The sequence below is a fragment of the Aspergillus multicolor genome (assembly GCF_047715735.1).
Source record: "Aspergillus multicolor strain CBS 133.54 unplaced genomic scaffold BDW74scaffold_11, whole genome shotgun sequence".
Classification (NCBI taxonomy): domain Eukaryota; kingdom Fungi; phylum Ascomycota; class Eurotiomycetes; order Eurotiales; family Aspergillaceae; genus Aspergillus; species Aspergillus multicolor.
In genome coordinates this window covers 581,230-602,571 of record NW_027395962.1, presented here as the reverse complement: position 1 = coordinate 602,571, position 21,342 = coordinate 581,230, and the positions used below count along the sequence as shown (strand labels likewise).

The window sequence follows — 21,342 nt, the reverse complement described above, 5'->3', positions numbered from 1 at the left end:
TCTCACCTCTTGGACATGCCGCCAGTCTATCTTTTTTTTTTTTTTTTTTTTTTTTTTTTTTTTTTTTTTTTTTTTTTTTTTTTTTTCCTGTGTCGTTTTATCATGTATGTGGGGGTGAAGGCTGTTCTGCTTGAAAAACCCGTTAATGTTCTGCATATGATGTACGCGATTAGGGCATCGAATAAACGCCTCACCTTACCAATTAAAATAACCAAGCAATGCTTCTCCCGTTTAATCGATATTGTAAAGACTGCCATACCGCTGTCTCAACTGGTACGAATACTAGAAGTAAGGTCAGCGGCATGGCGCAGGATCCTGGCCTCCACGACTATCTGTGCTTACTTGGGGTACGCAGATGGTGGAGTTAGGTTAGGTAGATGTACCTACTTTAATGCTACGTTGCACTTCTATTGAATGCTGCATGGGTCATTGCCCAGCTTCACTCAGCACTGGCCTTGTCTTGTCTGGATGAAATTTACATAAGGCAGGCAGGCGAGGAGGCAAATATTCATTTGCGTCCTGGCCAAGGATTCGTGGAACAGCCAGAGCAGAAGATAGGTCGTGGCGAAAGCTTTGCCGTAGCAGTTGACTAAGGTAGACTCTAACGTATGATCGGCATTAATACATCCATCCTACCCTAGCCAGCCCTAAATGAACGGCAAAATAACCTTGCTAGGATACTCCCCGCCACAATGCACGACATGCCTCCCGCGATTCAACTCATGCTCGGGCCTAGGTTTGGACCACGTCTTATACTCCGCGATGCTAGGGAACTGGCCGGATACCTATACTTCACGGTTAGCTCTCACCCGTACAACCTCAAACCGAGTCATTGCTTAGAGGAAGAGAAAGGGACGTACCCGTATGCTAACACTCTCCCCCTCCTCAAAATCCACTCCCATGGCCCAGATCCCAATCTCCAACTTGACAATCTCCCCAGGCTTCACCTTCTCCTGCTTCGTGTGCGGGTGGAACGGGAACTGCGGGTGGATGCTTTTATGCTCATCGAAAGCGCGATGAGACGCCCGCAGGATTCCCGTTGAGCCGAGATGCAGGTTGAGACTCGCCTGCTCCTTTTCGGGAATCTCCTCGGTGGATTGCACTGGTGTCGCGTGGAAGGGGAAATTCAGGTGCATGAGCGGCTTCCCGTCCTTATCTTTCTTGCGGATGATGACGAAGACGGTGAAGTCGTCGCGGTTCGCGTCTTCAGCGGACATGTAGAGGATTGCCTTGGGGAGGCCGATCAGACGAGCTTTGCTGGGGAAGGTGTATGAGAACTCGGCGAAGCTGGAAGATGACTCGGAGTCGTAGGAAATTGTTTCGTAGGTGGACGCAGGGTTCTCGTTCAGTTTGTTCTCGGACAGGAAGAACTTGCGGTACTGCGTTCTGGGGGCTGGGAAGTCCTCAAGGACGATGTCGTCGATGGCTTCGCGGTCTCCGAACTGTAGCGCTGACCAGCGGACTTTCGGGGTCTTGGTCTCCCAATCGTTGTTGATGCCTTTCAGGTACCGATCGAAAAATTCACCGAGCTCCTTGATTGACTCGGGGCAGCTGTACAGCTCGTACCACTCTTGCTTGCTCCCCCATTGGATCCACTTCTTGTCATGGGGGACTTCTAACCACCCCCTTACCGACCCCATTGTGTGGATTGAACTGACGTCTGAGCCACGGATGTAAACGGGACACTTAACCTTGGTTAGATCAGCGCGCTTGTCCTCCCAGAACGAGCTAGAGACATTGGATCGCCGGTACATCTCCTCGAAATCCTCAATCCCCGAACTGGCAGGCCCGCGGACAATCTCGTTCGTGATCAGGTCGAAGTTGCTCATGCTAAACCACCCACCCCGACAGAACTGCTCTCGGTAGATATCGCCTGACCCTTCCCAGGGTGCAATTGCTTTCAGGGAAGGAGGTTGCTGCGCGGCAATGAACCACTGAGAGATTGCGAGCGCGGAGTTGCCCGCCATGCCGATGGACCCGTTGCACCAGGGCATTTTCGCCAGCGCCTCAACAACATCATATCCGTCTTCCGCGTCTTGGGCGCCCATGACACCGATCAGACCATCGCTATGACCTGCGCCACGGGTGTCGACACTGACGATAGCGTAGCCCTTCGGGCACCACGTCGCCGGATCGAGACCCTCGAACTTTTCAAGACCAGAGAGATCAGAGCGAGGAACGCAGCAGTTCCAGACGCACATGGGGAGCATGTCGAGTGCGCTATACTTCTTTCCGTAGAACGACCAGCTAAGGATGGCGGGCACTTTCTCATCGGTATGGGGCGGACGATAGATATCGGCGTAGAGGCGGGCGCCATCGCGCATGACCAGCTCGACGTCGTGCTCGATCAGGATGTCGCTGGTAAGCGCCTTCGCGTTGAAACCATTCCATCCTGCGGGTAGGATCTCGATCTTGCCTGGTTGAGGTGGGACATAGCCGTTCTCACCATCTTTCGGTGGCTTGATACGTTTGTAGGCTGCTTGAAGGGGAGGTGGCATTGTGACGGTGGATGTGATAGAGGGTGGTGTGAATTGAACTCTGCAGGTGATATCTGGACCTATTATTGCTGTCCTCGGAGCGTCTTTTAAGGAATATTTTGGCTCGGAGCATTGACAGCTCTCTCCACAGCCCAAGCCCCTTGTCATGTCCCCCACACGAACCAGACCCCCACATCCTTGCCCAGGGAGCGCGAATCGTGACTGTCAGCCGCCCCGCGCTCGGGGCTTTAGCGCCCGAAGTTTCGGCTCTTACGCGGGGCTCGGGGGCCTCCGAGCGCCCACGGGCCAGGCAAATCGCCCCGAAGCGCAGACGCAGGAAATGCCCAGACCAAGGTCGTTACTTAAGTGATTTTTGAGCGCCCACCAAGCCAGCGCCTAACGTTGGCACATTAGAATACTTTGGAGTCAAACTAAGCAAATCACAACCATGTCCAGCACTACCACAACCACCATCCAGGAAGCCGCCGCCGCGACCAACGAGTCCTTTACTATCAAGGACCTTGTTGACTTTAGCGGCAAGACGTATGGCGACTGGCGAGATGAGTTCCACAAGGACGGTTGTGTCGTGTTGAAGAACGTCATCTCTCCCGAGCGCGCCAAGTACTACTGCGACAAGCAGATCGAGTGGCTGAAGAAGTTCGAACTGGGCTTTGATGAGAACGATGAGTCGACCTGGACAGCTGAGCACCTCCCTGTGAGCTTTAAGGGCGGCATGTACTTCGCGTACGGCTCGACTCATGAGAAAATAGCGTGGGAGGCGCGCACTGAGCCGGCCGTCATTGAGATATTCGAGAAGCTCTGGGAAACGAAGGAGTTACTTTGCTCGTTTGACGGACTGAACATTTCTCTTCCGCGACGCAAGGACCTTAACTGGAGCCCGTGGCCGCATTGCGACCAGAATCCTGACCGGAAGGGGTGAGTCGCATCCCGTCTTTCTTTACTCATGAAATCCTAATGTCTCTCTCGTACAGGATGCAAGCCGTCCAGGGCCTATTGAACTTCGCCCCCAACGGCCCCAAAGACGGCGGACTTATGCTCATGAAAGGCTCGGCCAAACTCTTCGACGAGTTCTTCGCCCAAAAGCGCGATGGCTACGACCACGAAGATGCTCCGCCGCCAGAGCTCAAGTACATGGACCTCTTTCTGTTCCACGAGAAAGACCTGAAGTGGTTCGAGGAACGAGGATGCGAACTCGTCAAGATCAACATGGAGCCTGGTGACTTTGTCCTCTGGGATAGCCGGACCATGCACTACGCGTGCTTGCCCGAGGGAGACCAGATTCGCCACGTCCAGTATATCTGCATGACGCCGAGACGCTTTGCCACTGAAAAGGCGCTCGAGCTCAAGAAGATCTGCTTTGAGAATTACATGGGGACGACACACTGGCCGCATTGGTATGTCTCATAATGGCTTCTCCCGGAACATTGATGCTAACGATCGTGATAGCAACATTCGTCCAGCAGTTGAAAAACCGATGCGCAATGGCGAAGTGTGTCCCAAATACCGCACAGAGCCATTTGAGAAGCCCGTCATTACGGACAGATTGTTGCAGCTGGCGGGGGTGAAGCCATACTAGGCCAGCTTGGTATAAACCAATATTGTGGATTTAGAGTTGATCAATCAATGCATTGTTTGTTGGATCAATATTTGTGCAATGAACGTAGTGAGAATATTGAAAAGGGAGAAAGGCTCGGCCGGAGAAAGACCGGCGGACACACGTGACTTGGGGTTTTGATTTCTTGGCACAACAGTCACTGCCTTCTTCCTACCTACACCTCCCGCGATCATCGACGATCAACGCTCTAGTCAGCCATGAAGCTCTCAAATACGCCATGATGGTCTGTAACGCGTTGAAGTTGATTGCTTAACCTTTGAGTCCGCCATTCGGCGATGGAGACTGCAGCAGCCCTGAACCCCAACCTTCCCCAGATTCAGATCCCGGGCCCCGCCGACCTTGGGGGGCTCCAGCACCTGGTCTTGGTCGGCGCTGCTCGGCCGCCCCCGGTCCCCCGCAATGGCCCAGCAAGCCCCGAGTTTTAGCTTCACCTCTCAAGGTGTATCTTAGTCTTCGCTGGTCCGGACGCCATGGCTCTCCTCCCTTCGTCAAAGTGGAGCAGTCCACTTGCACGACTATCTGCCTCGAAAGCTCGCCGTCGGCATGGTGGAGAAAATCTGGGGTCGACATCCCGACCTCCTCACTACTGTCAGTCCCAAGTCCGGATTTGCCACGAGATATAGGTTGTCCTCAACTTGCCCACCATTGGCACTCGCATTGGCATCCTGGGCAGTGCGATATATACCCTGCACTTCTGGCACTCTGAGACGAGGACAACAAATTCGCTTCAAGCCGGGGTCTAAACGCTAGCACCTGTCGACGATCGTCAACATGGCGGATACAACCAAAGCCGATATCGCCTACGTCGAGGACGTTGAAGACGGAAGGGCCGCCTCCATGGATGGGAACAAGAAGACGAAAGTGATGGGGACCGTGAGACTTACCGAGGGCAAGATCGTCTATATCCCTACGCCGACGGCGGATCCGCAAGGTACCCATCAACCCGCCTTATGCCATCTGTTCTTACTTCGGACATCCAGGAGCGGTCTTACTGACGGTTGTTATCTACGCATAGATCCCTTGAACATGGCCATTTGGCAGAAATGGATTGTCCTTGTGGTTATTTCCATCTGTCAGTATCTCCCCGTTTAGCTCGACAGGCTCACGTTTAACAAGTGTAGTCTCGACCCTAGGTCTCGCTCTTGTGAGCGGGTTTGGTGGCCTGCTAGGTTTCTACATAGGCCCTTACGAAGCAATCGGCAAGGGCTACGACGATATCACCCATCTCATGACATACCCTACACTCTTTATGTATGAGACATTCCGAGGCTCTTTCGTCGTTTATGTTGGACGAACTCGCTAATCAAACACTCTAGGGGCCTCGGCAACCTAATCGGCATGCCACTTGCCATTGGAGTAGGCCGTCGTATTGTGCTTCTATCCTCAACTGTCGTCCTCGTTGTAGGCGCCATTCTTTGCGCTACCCAAAAGAATTACGACTGGCATCTCTGGTCGCGATGTGTTGTTGGTCTTGCTGCCGGGCAGAGCGAGGCCCTTGTTCCGATGATCACGCAAGAAATCTTCTTTCTCCACGAGCGCAGTAAAGCACTGATGGGCCAGCAAGCGATCCAAGTCAGCCTAACCGCTGTATGGGTTCTCTTCGCTGGCGAGATTGCCAATGCGATTACTCCGCAGTGGTGGTACGGTCTGGGGGCCGCATTGGCCGGTGCCCAGCTCGTACTGGCGTTTTTCTTCCTCCCGGAGACAAAGTATGAGCGATCACTTGCCTCGTTCCAGGAGGGTGATTCGACTTCCGAGGGAGATGCGGATGCAAAGGTCGGCGCCGATGTCGTCTGTACCGAACGTCCGCCCCTTGACTTTGAGCGATATGCGCCGAGAACTTGGAGGAGTGACATGCGTCTATGGGTTGGAAAGCCCGACTGGGTTATGGTGTGGGACGTTCTTCGCGTACGTTTTCGCCCTTCCTCCTGATCTCAGTTTTTCTAGTTGTAGCTGGGCTAACAGACTTGTTCATGAGCAGCAAACCTTCGAACTCCTTCTCTTCCCCAACGTCTTTTGGGCGCTGTGCCTAAACGGCCTCACAATTGGCACGAACATCGCCATCGGAACAACGTACGCCAACATCCTCCACGCACCACCATACAACTGGCCGAACAAGTCTGCGTCGTACGTGAACTGCGGACAAATCGTCGTCGCTCTTCTCGCCCTTCCACTACTTGGCCACGGCTCTGACTGGATCGCGAAATACCGAGCGAGGAAGAACAACGGCCTGCACGAGCCAGAGACCCGCATCATATCCTTGATCATTCCCATTATTGTCGGAACCTTTACCGCCGTCCTCTATGGTCAAGCCGGACAACATCCTGACGATTACCACTGGTTCATCTATGCCTGGGCGGTCGCAGCATATTACTTCTGCTTTGTGGGTGCGAATATTGTCGCCATCACGTATCTGCTTGACTCATACCCGGCGCGGGCTGGACCATTGCTGGTCATCATCTGTGCGTTTCGTGGCATCATCTCTTTCGGCACGAGCTATGGCACTGCCACCTTTGTGGAAACTCATGGATATGATGGGGCCTTTGGGACCTTTGCTGGGTTGACGGCGGGACTCGGCCTGCTGGGTGTTCCGATCTACTTCTGGGGTAAGAGGATTCGTGCTTTTACGGGGAGGTGGGCGAGGGGAGAGGTTGTTTCGTGAGTTGAGAGGGCCAAACTTATTGGGGTGATCGTGGTCATTTTGTGGGGGTGGGGCGGACAACAGCTCTGCTGAGGTATTTGAGGGTGTTTTACGTTCCTTTGTGTCAATCTAGCTTTTATGCGGATGACTGAATGAACTTGATTTGCACTCTAGGGACAACCCCACTTTGCGAAGGGTGGTTGATATACTGACTTGATATCGGGTGACGAAGTACAAGCTGCCAAGCTTAGAAAATATATATCTCGCACAGTGACAACTACATTAACCTCATAACAACAACAATGCAAACTAGAAATACCTGGATTATATTCTCAGTCATAGGTACAAAATAATCAATTATATCCCCCTAAAGTCCGCTTCCCATAAACGCCTTCAACGCCGTCGACGCCATGCCCAAATTCGAAAACCAGAAGCCCTCAGTAGAGATGAAACAACGGACCAATGGCCGGGTGGGCTCTGTGACTACTAACGCCATTAGTACTTTCACTAGCCCTCAGTGCGCGGTTTCAACAGGTCCAAAGCGTAGTACCTTCTGCGGCTGGTCTGCTGCGCCATCTCCCGGTATAGATTGCGCCGCGCGTACGGTAGGTAGAAAGGAACGCAGATACCGGCTGTTAAGGAGAGGGTAACGACAGCTTTTGTCCATATGGCTGGATATCTCTCGAGAAGAATGTTCGAGGAATGAGCTCTGGAGTCACTGAGAATAAAAATCCGTATCCGTATCCACGGCCTCCACCTCGGAGAAATCCTTTTGTGGGCTCCAAGGTGGACGGCGTCTTGGCCCTCGGAGGCATGGTTGCTAATTGCGCAGCGCCGATTGGTGCCGAGGGGCCTGATTATCAAGAAGACCTGGACTAAAGCCTGTGCTGCCTAGTAGTGAGATTACCGGGTGGAGACAACGAGTGAAGCTGATTCCAGGCAGCCTTACCCCGCATCTGCTTCCCCGTGGGGTTGTGTTTACGAACGCAAGCAGCTGGAGGGTTGGGTACGCAGGGGAAGGCGCGATCGATCGTTGAGAGCACTAGAGTCACTGGTGCATCCCTGCTTATCCAGATTCACGACAGTCTCGCTGGATTTGCGAGCCCGAGTTCCCACAGAACCCGGCCAACGCAGAGGAAGATGGACCGAGCACCCTCAGCCAAACGGCCTCGGCTGTCGATGGCCTGCAACACCTGTCGACAACGGAAAGTCAAGTGCGACGCCGAGTACCCGAAGTGTCGCAACTGCCGAGTGCGCAACCAGAACTGTGTCACCACTGACCCTCAACGGCCGGGTTGCACGGGAACACGAGAGTGGCTTGAGGTGGTGGATAGGGACAGGGAATGCCAGAAGGCTCAATGTGAGGCCTCTAGGGAGGAGCTTGAGGTGAACGACACAGTCAATGGCCTGGATGCACCATCACAAGAGGGACCTATACCTAGGGTCGCTCCTTCCCCTGCCATCGAGCAGAGTGCCGACCAGGAAGACGACGAACCGTCTCCCGTCCGACAACCATTCGACACGTCGGTTAACGCCGAAAAAGGAACGAACCGTACGAAGACTCTCGGAGGTAGTTCTTCGCAATGCCTAGCCAAGTCACTGGATGTCTACTTCAAGGCTGTCCGAATGGACCCCGTATCAGACTTCTTTCGGCACGGCATGAGACGCGCCGTCGAGCTCAACATCCCGCTCGCTCTGAGCCTCCCCCAGCTGCCGGATCGCGAGCGACGATTGCGGTACTTGGAGGTATATCGCGCCCGCATCGATCCTCTCTACCCGATATTCGATTGGGCGGCGCTATCAAAGGGCATTGAGCACCTTGCCGGGGTGTCGAATCTCACCCCAATCTCCAGCGACGAGGTTCCCTTTCTCGTATGTGCTTACCTTATCATGGCGCTGGGAATGGATGAGACCGCCCAGTGTCCTACGGAAGAAGGAGAGAAATATCTTCATGCAGCGGCAAGCCTGCTAGGTCATACGATTGTCGTGCCCTATCAGCCCACCGTCCAGGCGCTCATACTGTTCACCATTGCTTATCGTGGGAGAAACCAAGAGGGCCTTGCATGGCAGACATTAGGAATTGCCATCAGGATCGCCTGTACGCTCGGCATTCATCGTCCTTCACGATCACCTACAAACTTTGTCCGCACCCGCATCTGGGCAACATGCTGCTCCCTCGAGAAAGTCATGCAGATAGCGTCGGGTTGGCCGACCGTGATAACCGACGATCTTATGGCCCAACCCGCTTCTCTGGACAGTACCGAGCACCGCTTCCTGCAATGGCACCTTGGACTTGCATATTACCAGGGCAGCATAAGCCAACACCTCTATTCCTACCGACCTGACAAAACCGCTTCCAAGATCTCCAAAGATGGAAGCAGCACGAGAGCAACGGTTCATGGGATCCTCCTCGACACTGCCCGCCTGGATCGTGGTCTACTCTCCTGGGCAAACAGCATACCGCCTGACATGCGCCCGGGGGGTGACCTATTTTCGTCCAGCGCGGACTTCCATATTATCGCGTTCCTATCGATCGAGTACCACGGAACCTTGATTGCCCTACACCGTGCCGCCCTTATTGCGCCACGCCTAATGATCGAAGAAGAAGTGAATCGCCACTGTACCGAGGACCCATCGCGTCATCGGTTATCAAGTGGCGAGATTATATGCGCAAACAGTGCACGTGCGATCGCGAAGTTAAGCATTGAGCTGGCAGAGCGAGGAACTGATAGCGTCCTGATACCAGCGGGGACAGCAGGGCTGGCATGCATTGCGCTGGCCATATGGCTAATGAAGTATCCAAACTCAAGGCTCCGAGACATGGACCTACAGCTGCTGAAGGGCTGTCTGACATATGCCAGTACGCGATGGGCACAATGCGGGTTTGAAGCGAGATTCCTTGAAGGCTTGGGCGCGATTTATGAGCAAGTGAGGAGGAGGTTGGAGGGAACTCACCACGCTGCCCCTGTCGAGACCCTAAAAGCCCATGGTGAATCTGGATATATCAAAGCAACGACCACCAATGGCAAGCCTGAGGCACTCCGTTATACGTCTGCAAACATCCCAACGCCGTTGACATCGGGTTACGAACCAGGGACGCCGGTACAGCATAATCCGAGCGACAACTATCAACGCACCAACGTTGCGATACCTAACATGTCACACAAAGCGCCATCCACATCCTCTATCCTTAATAGCCATTTTCCCTCCGGAGGATCATTGGATGGTAACAACGGTCAACCTACTGCTTGGCCAGAGCCGCAACCCATGCATGGCTGGTCCTTCGGCGCCACCTCGAACACCAACAGCCATGGATTCCTAGACGGCATAGCAGACCGTGACTCGGGTGTCGCAAGTCTGTCGACAAGTTTGGACGAGGCTTTTCCCTTCGAAGGGCTGAATGTGGAGGAACTGTGGAACTGGATGTTGTACTTTGACAGTCCGCCCAGAACGGACATGCTGTAACCGCCATTTTTAGCTAAAACTGTAGCTATGTACGATAATGGGCATAACCTTGTCAACGTGATCTAGTGCAGATCAGATCGTGGGGAATCTCCTGCGGGGGACGTTCTCCGGTGGAGGATCTCCATCCGCTGCACAACTTACCAACATCGCCGGCAATTGCCCATCAGGCCACTGCAGAAGACAGGGATGACCTGCACGCCAAGTTTACCACTCGATGTTTTTCCGCCATGGCATTGCATCATTATACCAGCCTACTGTAGGGCAGAGCCCGTTGGCCAGCCATATAAACCCGGGCTACAAGAACGACACGATGCCACTCCCAAAGCTCCAGATCAGATACCCCATTCCCAAGCCCCTTTGATATCGTCACCATGCGCACACTTCCCCTCTTCTCCACACTCTCCGCCCTCCTCCCGCTGTCCCTCTCCACCGCCATCCCCCGCCAAACGACCCAGCCCGAGTATGCAGGCTACCTCCTCTCAACATTCACTGACGCAAACCCCGCCGTATACTGGTACATCTCATCCGCAGAGGATCCACTCGCGTTCAAGCCGCTGAACGGTGGCGATCCCGTGCTATCTTCCACGGTCGGAACGCGCGGGACGAGGGATATCTTTCTGACATCCAATGAGGGGCGGAGCGAGTACTTTATTATTACCACTGGTATGTGTCTGCTACACCACTCTGAATGGAGTTCGGCTTGGCGGAGTCAGGGCTAACGGTGGCCCTGGTAGACCTGGATATCAACGCCGCCGGCTTCTCCTGGGACGAAGCAACCCGCCGCGGAAGTAGGGGACTTGTGATCTGGCGCTCAACGAATCTAGTTGACTGGAACGAACCCTATCTCGCTACGTAGGCCCCCTTCCCCTCTCCGCCCCTACCTCTCCCTCCTCCTCTCCCTCCTACCCACTTCACCTTCTCCAGTCCCTACTCACGAATCCCAGAATCGAATCCCCCGAAGCAGGAATGGCCTGGGCCCCCTCCGTGGTCTGGAACAGCACAGAGGAACAGTACTACCTCTTCTGGGCCTCACGCCTTTACACCTCAAGCGACAAAAACCATACCGGACTCGCAAACCTCGACCGGATTCGCTACGCCACCACACCCGATTTCATCACGTTCAGCGAAGCTGCAGATTACGTTGCACTTGATAACGAGAATATCCCGCTCATAGACCAGGAGTTCCTATTCCTCGGAGACGAAGGGCACTACGCGCGCTTCCTGAAGGATGAGAATGTCCTCCATGTCTACCAGGAGACGACAACCTCTGGACTATTCGGCGAGTGGACGAGGACAGAGGGCCAGGAGGGGGCGTATATCCGGACAAGTGTGTACGAGGGACCCGCGGCGTTTCCGGATGTGCGTGTTGACGGACGGTATTATCTTCTCATGGATAATTATGAGGAGTATGTCGCTTTCGTGAGTGAGGATGTGCTGTCTGGGGAGTGGACGCAGCTGGGGTTTAATGAGACGGGGTTGCCGAGGGGGTTGAAGCACGGGAATGTGTTTTTGTTGACGGGGAGCGAGTATGAGGCTGTGTTAGAAAGATATAGCTAGGTTGTAATCTAGGCTCAGGAGATCCTGTAGATAGTGGAGAACTAGATGCCGTCATCGATCATTGACATTGAAGACTACGAATCCGTCTCCGCACGGGTGCTCCAGGCCCTGGTCCCGTCGGAGAATTTCCTTTCTCGTAAGACAGCATAATACCTATGTACAATTGAATGCATCGATTCGTTCAAGGGGCACTCTAGAGAGAAAAGAAAAACACCGACGTTCCTGGGCTTTTTCCCATATAGTTTTAATATAGTTCCAGGCGGGTGGGTAGTCCCACCGGATCAGTAAGCCCTTCAAGCGTTCTGCTCAACATACGGAATACCCGTCAACTTGAATGCCCGCTCGCTCAAGATCGGTTCCTCAATCGGTCGCGCGCGGGCCTTGGGGCAAGGCTTCCCATCCCGCATGGCAAGGTTCGTCCCAACATGCACGGCGTTCGGCCAGTGCGTAGTTCCGAGGCGGTCTATATTGGAGTCGTTAGCAAAAAAAACACCCACCACAACAAATTCCTAAAATAATGGGATGCATACCCTCAAAAGCCTTCTTCTTCCTAACCAAATCCTCCTGACTCGCATCCACAACCGGCATAAAGCACGTATAAACAGCCAGTCTATCATTATCCCCACTCGGCGGGAGGTTATAGTGCGGCACGCGACTATCCCAGACAATAAGATCGCCTGGCTCCGCGCAGACCTTCACCCACTTGAGCCCGTGGTCCGCGAGCCACTTCATCCCGTTGTCCGTGAAGCCAAACCACTCAGGTGTCCAGGCGGGGATGCGCGGCTCGTCGGCCATCTCGCGGTGGAATTGTTCGGAGATCTTGTGTCCGCCGGGGCAGACGATTAGGCCGCCGTCGTTAGGGCCGCAGGGGTTTAAGTTGACGAGGCCTTGGAGGCCTAGGGCTTGTTAGTGGATGCAAGGTGTACAGTAGATCGGGAGACATACAGCGGAAGCCCGGCTTCGTGGGGTCTTGGTCTTGGTGTGGCCATGGTTTGCTGTGTTTTGTTAGCAACCGCATATTGCACGCCTGGTTAGCATAGAATCCAGGCATACTTCTGAGGCATCTCCTTCCGACTACAATTTAACATGTTAGCTCACTGTGTGACCACGACGGGGGGGAGAAGAGCGTACTTTGCAAACTGCACATTAACCACGTCGAACGAAACAATCAAGTCGTCGTCGTCATAGACTTTGGCAAATGTATCGATGACACCTGGCTCGCCTCGAATATCCCACACCCACTTTTCATGGGTGACTCCGTACGCCAATATCATGCCCTTCTCGTTGACGACGGGGAGGTTTGACGGTTTAACGGTTGATGGATCATTGCGATCGTAGCCCAGGCCGCTATCATCGAGTCAGGAAAATTGCATGAGGCAGTAGGTAAAGCAGACATACAATCCCTCCAAGTAATTGTAAAACTCATCAGCGTACTTAGTCGCGCGCCGCAGTGGAATGGCACTCTTGATGACGGCGTAACCGTCGCTGTTCAGGGCGTCGCGGAAGTCACCGTAGTTGGTTGGAGCGCCGTCAAGGGCCATGCGGCCCTTAGGTTGGGTTCCAGTGATAGTCATGGAGGCGCCGTGCTGGATTGCGGTAGTGGACATTCTGGCGGTTGTTCTTGCAATCAAAGTGACGTGGATTTGCCTGCGGGACTGGATGGCCCAGTCGTGACGATAGTTTTTATCTCCGGTCGGTCTTGAACCACTCCCCTTCACTTCACCAATGCCCACTGACGCATCAAACATTCATACTCGGTGGAGCTCGGCGTGCGGGCGGTTGGACCCTCGGCGGGCTTGGGGGCATTCGGGGGCCGCCGAGGACGAGGAGCAGTTGCGGGTCAGCATCCACCTCCACATTCGGCTCCACCTTGGCAATTGTTGACCTCGGACATTGACATATTGCACAAAGCTCGAGTCAGTGGAGGAATAGGCAAACCAAAAATGGGTTTCAAGATTATTATCATCGGCGGTGGAATTGCTGGCCTCGCAGCGGTAGGATTCCGCCTCAAGAACAAAAAGGGGAGCTAACGAGCGGCGGCAGGCCATCGCGCTTCGACAAGCCAATAGAGAAATCACCATTCTGGAGCAGTCTTCGGTTGCTCAGGAAATTGGCGCTACCATCTCTCTACAGCCAAACGCGTCCAAGATCGTGGAAGGGCAATGGGGTCTTGCAGCAGAATTGAAAGAGCGCGGGTCCATGGTCGATGAGGCCTTCGAAGTGTACAATCTCGATGGCGAAATGCAGATGCGAATATCACTCATGACCAAGGACAGGTATGGCGCCGAGAGGATGATGTACCACCGTGCAGATCTGCATGAGGCGCTCAAACACCGGGCAACATCGCCGGCATTTCCTGGACTGGCGGCCATACTCCGCACATCAAGTAGGGTTGCTAGCTGCGATTGCGAGACGGGTACTATCGAACTTGCCAGTGGGGAGATCCTCTCCGCAGACCTGATTGTCGGTGCAGACGGCATCAAAAGCGCGATTCGAAGATGCGTTCTCGGACAAGAAGTCAACGCCCGGCCAACGGGGCTGTCGGCATACAGAATGATGATATCTGTCGACGACCTAGAACGAGAAGCCGACTTTGCAAAGGTTATCAGCCCACGGAAAGGATGTACTACCATGGTCATCGGTCGGGATAGGAGGCTGGTCATGGGGCCGGCAAGGAACGGTACAATCTACAGCATCGTCGCACTGGTGCCGGACGAGAACATGAACGAGGTTTCGGCAAACACCAGCTGGACGGCAAAGGGCGACCATGACAAGATGATGAAGACGTTTGCAAATTTTCCAGATTGGGCCCAGAAGCCACTACAGCTCGCAAAGGGTTCAGGGCTGGGGCTTTGGCAACTTCGTGACTTGGACCCCTTGCAGACGTGGTACCGTGGCCGAGCTATTTTGATAGGTGACGCTGCCCATGCGATGTTGCCAACTCAGGGTCAAGGCGCCAGCCAGGCCATCGAAGATGCGGAGGCACTCGGGGCTTTCTTTGAGAAGTTTGAGGAAACAACGCCGCTCATCTCCGTTGAAGCGGTGACCCAGGTGAACGAAGCTGTTTTCAAAAGTCGATATGATCGAGCGACAACGATCCAACTTTACAGTCGCGAAGCGGCGAAGCCTGCCACCGAGCCCGGAGATCGCAAGGTTAAAATGAACCCCGCCGAGTTCATGGATTATAACTGCTCATATAGTGGCGCGCGAGATTGGTGCAAGCGACAAGAGGTCATTTCCGTATAGAACACTTAAACAATTTGTCCTCAAGTTATAATTCCAAGACCGTCTCTTCTGTCGATTCCGCTGTACGGCGTTCCCCATTCTTCACAAAGGTCTTTGATTCGGTAGTCGGTAAATAGCCCAAAGTCTTCGGCCATTCTGCGTAATAGGTCGAGCAACTCTTTTCTTTCGTTGTCAGCTGTTAAGCATCGCCCGGCTACGTACAGTGGTTGCAGCATATACTTCTGGACTGTCTCGCTTGGCATTCCGCGCATTATCGCGATAATCTCCAGAGAATGCTTCTGTATTTCTTGATAGAAGGCGTCGTATGTTCCAACCTCTTCATTGCTGTCCGATTGATGTGACATGAATGGGTTGTTTGGTCGTTCTGTGAGCAGAATTGTTCGCGACATATGATAAAAAGCGAGGGTGACTGCGGAAGTATCGCTCGCAAACCACGTCTCCTTCGCAAAGGGTTTGACATTGAATTCGGGTTCGGCGTCCTCGGGTGGCCATGTAATGGGAACATAGGATGACGGCGGCACTGCGTTTTGCCAGCCCTCAAGTTTCTCGCTAACCATGGCCCACTGAGCAGCATCTTGAAGGTCGGCGTTGAGCATCAGACACAGTATTCGTATCAAAGCCCTGTATAGAAGCGTCTCAAACTCCATGTCCACTCTCTTCTCAATGTCCAAGTCTCCAAAGCGGTTGAGTGGTAGACCCATTCTGCACCAGAGCGCAGTGTCGTCAGGGTCAATTCGAGTCTTGCGATGGGTGACAACTAAAAAGTATCGTCAGTATCGGTAGCCGCGACAAACTATTAACATACAGGCATTCATCAGGTCGTTTACCACAAGAAACCAGAACACTGCGTCCATCGCTTGAGCTGGTTGTGGAATGGTAGTGCTGAGCTGAAAGCATGCTGATCCCGGAAGGTGAGGTAGAAGTAGACGATAGATGCCATCAAGGTGCCCTGACCACGCCGGGATGGTGGCATTGACATCCTCGTATTGACACAAAATGCAGGCCGCTATTATCTGGAATGCGATATCGGCCTCGTCTGAATTGATCTCTGAGTGGGCATTAACCAGGCCATAGATCTGGCTCGGTGACATGGAACTGGTTGAAGATTCTCTGTTGGTGATTCGTTTTGCGAGTAACTGAATGGCTTTTTCATAATACTTGGCTCCATACCAGGTGAAGCCAAGCTTAGTATCCATCAAAGCCTTCAGCATCGCTCGCTGCGTATTCGTCTGCCGAACATGGGCTTCTGGGTGCCTCGACTGGCCGAGCTGCTTTGCAGCCAACGCGCAGGCCGCATATCGTACAAGGGGGTCACGATGCGCGAGCACAACAGCGTTCTGGATGAAGTAGGACTGGCCACCACAGATGTCCATCCACTGACCGGGACCTTCACAGAAGTGGCGGAGGAAAAAAGCGATCTCGCAACGGTCTTGGGGGCTCTCTACATCCTTGATGTCCGCAGCTTGAGGACGTTCGCTTGGCGTTGATAATAGGCTCTTCTCGATTCCGGCACCTTCTACCACCGCTGCGTTCCTACATTTCGTTTGGGAGACAGTACAATCGCCCCGGTTCTGTGGTATCCGTAAAGGCTTACTTGGCCAGGGCGGGCCTTTCTCCGCGAGTACAAAACCTTCCTCTGGGTGACATTAGCCACCGTATGGAAAAGTAACTATTGCCGACACCGTGGAGGAACTTACCCTTCTCCTGGATAGGATTTCCGGTTGATTTCCACCGAGAGTCTTCCTCGCCAGGCAAGGCCCCGGGTTTTGACTTCGGTGGTGACTGGGCCAGGAACGTGTACGAATGTTGCTTGAACAAGCTGTCAACGATCCGACAGGTCCGACCAGTTTTGAGACACTGTCCGCATTCTGGCCTCTGTTCGTCGCACTTAATCTTGCGGCTTCGGCACTCGGGACTATGACATAGCAGCTGTCAGCGAATGTACTCCGATCACACAGTGCAGGTAATAATACCAACCATCCTTTCCTAGACCGCGACTCGCGTTTTAGCCGGGTAGTCGTAGCTCCTGCGTGCTGATTTGCAGCCATTGATTTAGTCAACGTCGTATCATTGCGTTGTCTGAGGAAGATGGAGTAGGTGAGGGAGATGGCAGCGGTGCGGGGGAGCTGCGGTCGGCTAAATTTCCTGATTGGGTGGTTCGGTAGTTGGCCGGGCTGGATTTGGGTCTCGATTCATTTACCTGCGCACCATGACAAACACAAGCAATGGACAGACTCATGTCTTCGGTCTAGTGACTGCTCACGACAGTACTTGGATCTACTCGGGGCAATTTTCATTGCTTGGCCTACCTACGTCCCCACCTCACTCGACTTTACGAGGATTCCTGCAACAATATATTCTTTGAGCGTACGCTATTGGCCGCCACCTGAGGAACGTCAACTCATCAACGATAATCAAAGAAATTCATTTAATGCGAGTTACAAAGTTGGCCACATCTCTCGAAACTCTACCACCAAGAAGCAATCGCAGGAAGTACTCGGATTATCGAGCAAAATTAAGACAGAACTCAGAGACCCCTCCTCTTCATAGCAATCTTGAACTGCCTCACAAAACCCGGCACGAGCTCAGGATCCAACACACGCTGATGAATCCCAGGGACGTCATAGAACTCAACATCACTGCGAGCAAAGTCCTCCCACTGACCCAGCTCCATCTCCTTCCACTCGCTCCGTCCCACCCCCGCATAATCCGGCGAATCGGCAACAAAGATATCGATGTGGTCGACACTGCCTGAAGGGGTATAATCCAGACCGTGGACCCGGAAGTTCTCATACATATCGCTAATGAGACCGAGCGATTGCGTATCCAAAGAGAGACCACGCACGCGTTCAGCGTCACAGAAAGAGAGGACATAGGCGAGGGCTTCGTCGCGGGGAAGCGGAGTGCCTTCAGCTTGCTTCGCTTGGAGATAATCCAGCATGACACCCCTGGTCTCCTCATCAACAAGGTCAAAGAAGAACGCGATCGCAACAACAACACCATACCGGTCGCGGCCGCGGGCGAACTTGCGCATATCGGGCGGCGAGTCGATGCATGCGAGGAACCGCACCTCCTGGCCCTGTTCCTCAAGGAGCTTGCCGATTTCGAAAGCCAGCGTGCAGCCGAGCGAGTAGCCGGCGAGAGCGTAGGGACCTCGTGGCTGGGCGCGGCGGATGTGGGTTGTGTACGTTTCGACGGTTTCGCGCATTAATATGAAAAGGGGTTCGTTTCTGTTAAAGCCGCGCGCGCGGAGGGCGTACATGGGGCGGTTGAGGAAGTGCTTTGCAAGGGCGACGAAGGCGAGAACATCCCCTGTGGCGGGGTGCAGGAGGAAGATAGGGGTTTGTGTGCCTTGAGTTTGGAGTGGGACGATGGGGTTGTAGTCCGGGGCGGCTGGGTTAGAAAGGATGGTGTCGATCGCGGAGGCGATGGCGGCAACGGCAGGTCTGTGGCCTTTTAGTACGCAGGCTTGGGCATGGATGAAAGGAGGAGCAAGACTTACTGTGTCATGAGCGTGGCCATGGGGGTGTCAACGGCGATTTTGGCCTTGAGAGCAATCAAGTCGAACAACGAGACGCCGAGCTCAAAGATGGACGAATTCGCGGTAATTTCTTCCTTCGGAATATTGAGCATGCTGCTTAGAAGACCCTGGAGCATGCATTCGGTCTTTGTCACGCACTCTCGTTGATTAGCCTTTTGATACGTGGCGACCCTGGCGAGATGGTTCTCTTCGGCGACGGCATAGACACAATTCTCAAACGCAGCTCGCACCTTAGTGCGCGAGATCTTACCCAAGGAGGACTTCTCCAGCATTGACGCTGGCAAGGGTAGAATATGATCAGGCTTTTGAGCGGTGTGCAAGGCAATGGTCTTCGCAATGGAATGGTGGGTTTCAAACTGCACCGCTAGACCAGCCTCATCATCGCGGTAAGTTGGACAAAAGACAACAGCGATCCCCTCCGTCGCAGAACCGGGATCACGACAGGGAAAAACAACTGTGTAGCTTGGTGTTACCCCCGGGATACCCTCCTCTTCTACCGACGTCTCGATCTCGGTAGCGCTCCAGTTATTGCCGTTGATGATGATCGTATCTTTGGTACGGCCGGCGATGTTCATACTCCCACTGTCATCCAACCAGGCCAAGTCTCCCGTGATGAACCAGCCATCGTCCGTAAAGGCCTCTGCTGTTGCCATGGAGTTATTGAAATATCCTGTGAGCACTACAGGCCCCTTGAGCTGCAGCTCGCCCACCTCTCCACAGGTAGCAGCTTCGCCTCCGTTTTTCAGAATGCGCATCTGCAGTCCAGGGATACAGCTACCGAGGCGTCCAAACTCCAGACCGCGCTTCATGTCTAAGCTCGGAAAGCCAAAGGCATAGATTGATCCAGCGCATGTCTCGGTCATTCCAAACCCAGGGCAGATAATCTCACCCTTGACACCGCAACGCTGCTGCAGTTGACGCGTGAGTACTTCGCAAGTGGCCACGACGTTGGACTCTCCACCGGAAATGATTCTCTTCAATGCAGAAAGGTCTGCCGACACATTTGGGTTAGCTGCCAGCGCGTCTCAGAGTTTTGTAAGAAAAAAATTGGGCGCGAAAGTCGCCGTTACGCGATGGGTCGCGAGCAGATCAATAAGCCTCAACGGGTCATCCGAGAGTTCTGATGCCGACACATGGACCTGCACACTACCTAGACTCACTGTTCAAAGTGCGTTAGAAGGGCCAGCCTAAAAAGGGAGAGTGCTCAGCATACCAGCAAGTAAATGGATCTCGACCATGCTAGCAACGTGGTCCATTCCAATCCAATTCAGAAACACATCACTACGCCTATAACCGAAATGCGCCTGCTTTCCCCGCAAAGAAGCCAAAATCTGTCCGTGACGAAGCGGAACGGCCTTTGCGTTTCCGGTGCTGCCTGAGGTTAACATCAACAGGGCTGTCTTCTTGGCTGTTTTGGATTGTCCGGGCAAAGGGAACACAGGTTCGCCACGGCTGCTATCGATACCGTTGCTGAGAGATGCAGTGGAGTACACAGCGAGCCCTTCGACACGGGAGAAGTCTACCACCAGGTTCTCGGAGGTCAAGATAACCGGGCTGTTGAGCAACTGTTGCAGATGGCGAATGTGCTTTTCGCGCTTCGCCTCGTTGTGTGGGAGCGGAGTGGACATGCACGGGATAAGTCCTGCAAGCGTCACAGCCCAGAACCAGGTGATGGCCCCGCGCTGAGTATCGAAGTGCAAGAGCACAATTGACCATGTCGAGAGCTCCGGAATACCGCGCAGAAGGCTCGCTTTCTCTGCGGCATCCCGATAGAGCTCAACATAGGTGACTTCAACGGGCTCACCTCCGGGGGTGTAGAAGATCAGTCCGCTTTTGCGATGGCATGATCTCTCCAGGCGCTGTGTCAAATTCTGCACACGGTCATGGATTGCTTGAAGCGTGATGGTGTCAACAATGGGGCTTGCCATGGTGAGTGGAGTTCAGGAGGTCGAGATAGTCTGGAAGTTAAAAGGGGAGGAAAGGCAAGAATTGATTGAACATTGCGCAGTTTATATAATGTTCTTGAGATGTTCTGGAGAGGGCCCCTGGTGAGTGCGCCCCTATGGGAGATGTGAATGAACAAGTGAAGACATCCTTGTAGGTATTCTTTGTTCACCGCACCAAACCCTGAGAGATGGACAGGGGGATGACAAATTGCTTATCTCTTATTGCTAACTTGGATAGTCTGATCCTTAAGCATTCACCTTAGCCTACAATTGAAGTCCTGTCACTCTGACTGGATTTCTGGTAGTATTTGAAAGAGACGCTGTACCGGTACAAGCTCGATGCACCATCGCGCGGACCTGACCGGACAGACGGACGCGATCAGTTTTTTTTCCCTAGCTTCTGCTAGTGTTCAAGCTAGGTAAACTTCCTCTCTTTATTCCCTTATCCGAAACGTGGGATGTGAATTTAATGTGGTCTGACAGCTGCCTTTAAAATGCTGCTTGTCCACCCTGGAACAATATGGTATGGTAGACGCTGGGATGCGGGCGACAGTCCACTAAAGTTAGCCCCAAACCAGCCCTACAATGCCCGCCTGAGCCTGCGCATCCTCCACATAGTACCTACCAACGCAATTGTGAATATCCACATTACTACTCCTAGAGGTAGGTAGCCTTGCTGATTGAGCTAAGGGACGGTCACCGAATTACTTGCTGCATGGCCCTGCTGCCTGCAACGGGGTCGATAACTCATTCATAAAGCCACGTGCTTGAACTCAGAATGCACTAGATAGGTGGAATAAACCCCGCCAACTAAGGTATGTGCAGTTTCTACG

At 53.5% G+C, this 21,342-nt stretch overlaps 10 protein-coding genes across 10 annotated transcripts; 5 read left to right on the top strand and 5 right to left on the bottom strand.

Moving 5' to 3' along the window:
- Window positions 1-584: 584 nt before the first annotated feature.
- Window positions 585-2,498, bottom strand: BDW74DRAFT_185075 (uncharacterized protein; the record flags this gene model as incomplete). Its single annotated transcript, XM_073730960.1, has 2 exons — window positions 585-785; window positions 861-2,498. The coding sequence occupies 2 exons, from the start codon at window positions 2,496-2,498 to the stop codon at window positions 648-650; spliced, it is 1,776 nt and encodes a 591-aa protein (XP_073584279.1). The 3' UTR covers window positions 585-647.
- Window positions 2,499-2,786: 288 nt separating this feature from the next.
- On the top strand, window positions 2,787-4,074 carry BDW74DRAFT_185072 (uncharacterized protein; the record flags this gene model as incomplete). Its single annotated transcript, XM_073730959.1, has 3 exons — window positions 2,787-3,413; window positions 3,470-3,892; window positions 3,945-4,074. The coding sequence occupies exons 1-3, from the start codon at window positions 2,926-2,928 to the stop codon at window positions 4,072-4,074; spliced, it is 1,041 nt and encodes a 346-aa protein (XP_073584278.1). The 5' UTR covers window positions 2,787-2,925.
- Window positions 4,075-4,884: 810 nt separating this feature from the next.
- Window positions 4,885-6,775, top strand: BDW74DRAFT_177920 (uncharacterized protein; the record flags this gene model as incomplete). The annotated part of the gene is made up of 5 exons (XM_073729038.1): window positions 4,885-5,044; window positions 5,129-5,185; window positions 5,235-5,364; window positions 5,430-6,021; window positions 6,095-6,775. The coding sequence occupies 5 exons, from the start codon at window positions 4,885-4,887 to the stop codon at window positions 6,773-6,775; spliced, it is 1,620 nt and encodes a 539-aa protein (XP_073584277.1).
- Window positions 6,776-7,057: 282 nt separating this feature from the next.
- BDW74DRAFT_17847 (uncharacterized protein) lies at window positions 7,058-7,802 on the bottom strand. The gene is made up of 3 exons (XM_073729210.1): window positions 7,704-7,802; window positions 7,305-7,641; window positions 7,058-7,237 (listed from the first exon to the last, which is right to left on the bottom strand). The coding sequence occupies exons 1-3, from the start codon at window positions 7,708-7,710 to the stop codon at window positions 7,192-7,194; spliced, it is 390 nt and encodes a 129-aa protein (XP_073584276.1). The 5' UTR covers window positions 7,711-7,802; the 3' UTR covers window positions 7,058-7,191.
- On the top strand, window positions 7,650-10,312 carry BDW74DRAFT_185066 (uncharacterized protein). The gene has a single exon (XM_073730958.1). The coding sequence runs from the start codon at window positions 7,895-7,897 to the stop codon at window positions 10,217-10,219; it is 2,325 nt and encodes a 774-aa protein (XP_073584275.1). The 5' UTR covers window positions 7,650-7,894; the 3' UTR covers window positions 10,220-10,312.
- Window positions 10,313-10,590: 278 nt separating this feature from the next.
- Window positions 10,591-11,776, top strand: BDW74DRAFT_177918 (glycoside hydrolase family 43 protein; the record flags this gene model as incomplete). The annotated part of the gene is made up of 3 exons (XM_073729037.1): window positions 10,591-10,882; window positions 10,954-11,071; window positions 11,164-11,776. 3 exons carry the CDS (start codon window positions 10,591-10,593, stop codon window positions 11,774-11,776), a joined length of 1,023 nt encoding a protein of 340 aa, XP_073584274.1.
- Window positions 11,777-12,069: 293 nt separating this feature from the next.
- On the bottom strand, window positions 12,070-13,383 carry BDW74DRAFT_177917 (uncharacterized protein; the record flags this gene model as incomplete). Its single annotated transcript, XM_073729036.1, has 6 exons — window positions 12,070-12,239; window positions 12,307-12,672; window positions 12,722-12,771; window positions 12,830-12,850; window positions 12,908-13,123; window positions 13,175-13,383. The coding sequence occupies 6 exons, from the start codon at window positions 13,381-13,383 to the stop codon at window positions 12,070-12,072; spliced, it is 1,032 nt and encodes a 343-aa protein (XP_073584273.1).
- Window positions 13,384-13,719: 336 nt separating this feature from the next.
- BDW74DRAFT_177916 (uncharacterized protein) lies at window positions 13,720-15,022 on the top strand (the record flags this gene model as incomplete). The annotated part of the gene is made up of 2 exons (XM_073729035.1): window positions 13,720-13,770; window positions 13,820-15,022. 2 exons carry the CDS (start codon window positions 13,720-13,722, stop codon window positions 15,020-15,022), a joined length of 1,254 nt encoding a protein of 417 aa, XP_073584272.1.
- Window positions 15,023-15,103: 81 nt separating this feature from the next.
- Window positions 15,104-17,070, bottom strand: BDW74DRAFT_177915 (Zn(II)2Cys6 transcription factor; the record flags this gene model as incomplete). The annotated part of the gene is made up of 5 exons (XM_073729034.1): window positions 15,104-15,179; window positions 15,242-15,779; window positions 15,828-16,658; window positions 16,720-16,937; window positions 17,000-17,070. 5 exons carry the CDS (start codon window positions 17,068-17,070, stop codon window positions 15,104-15,106), a joined length of 1,734 nt encoding a protein of 577 aa, XP_073584271.1.
- Window positions 17,071-17,549: 479 nt separating this feature from the next.
- BDW74DRAFT_167743 (non-ribosomal peptide synthetase) lies at window positions 17,550-20,491 on the bottom strand (the record flags this gene model as incomplete). Its single annotated transcript, XM_073726727.1, has 4 exons — window positions 17,550-18,468; window positions 18,525-19,537; window positions 19,634-19,722; window positions 19,777-20,491. The coding sequence occupies 4 exons, from the start codon at window positions 20,489-20,491 to the stop codon at window positions 17,550-17,552; spliced, it is 2,736 nt and encodes a 911-aa protein (XP_073584270.1).
- Between the last annotated feature and the right edge of the window lie 851 nt (window positions 20,492-21,342).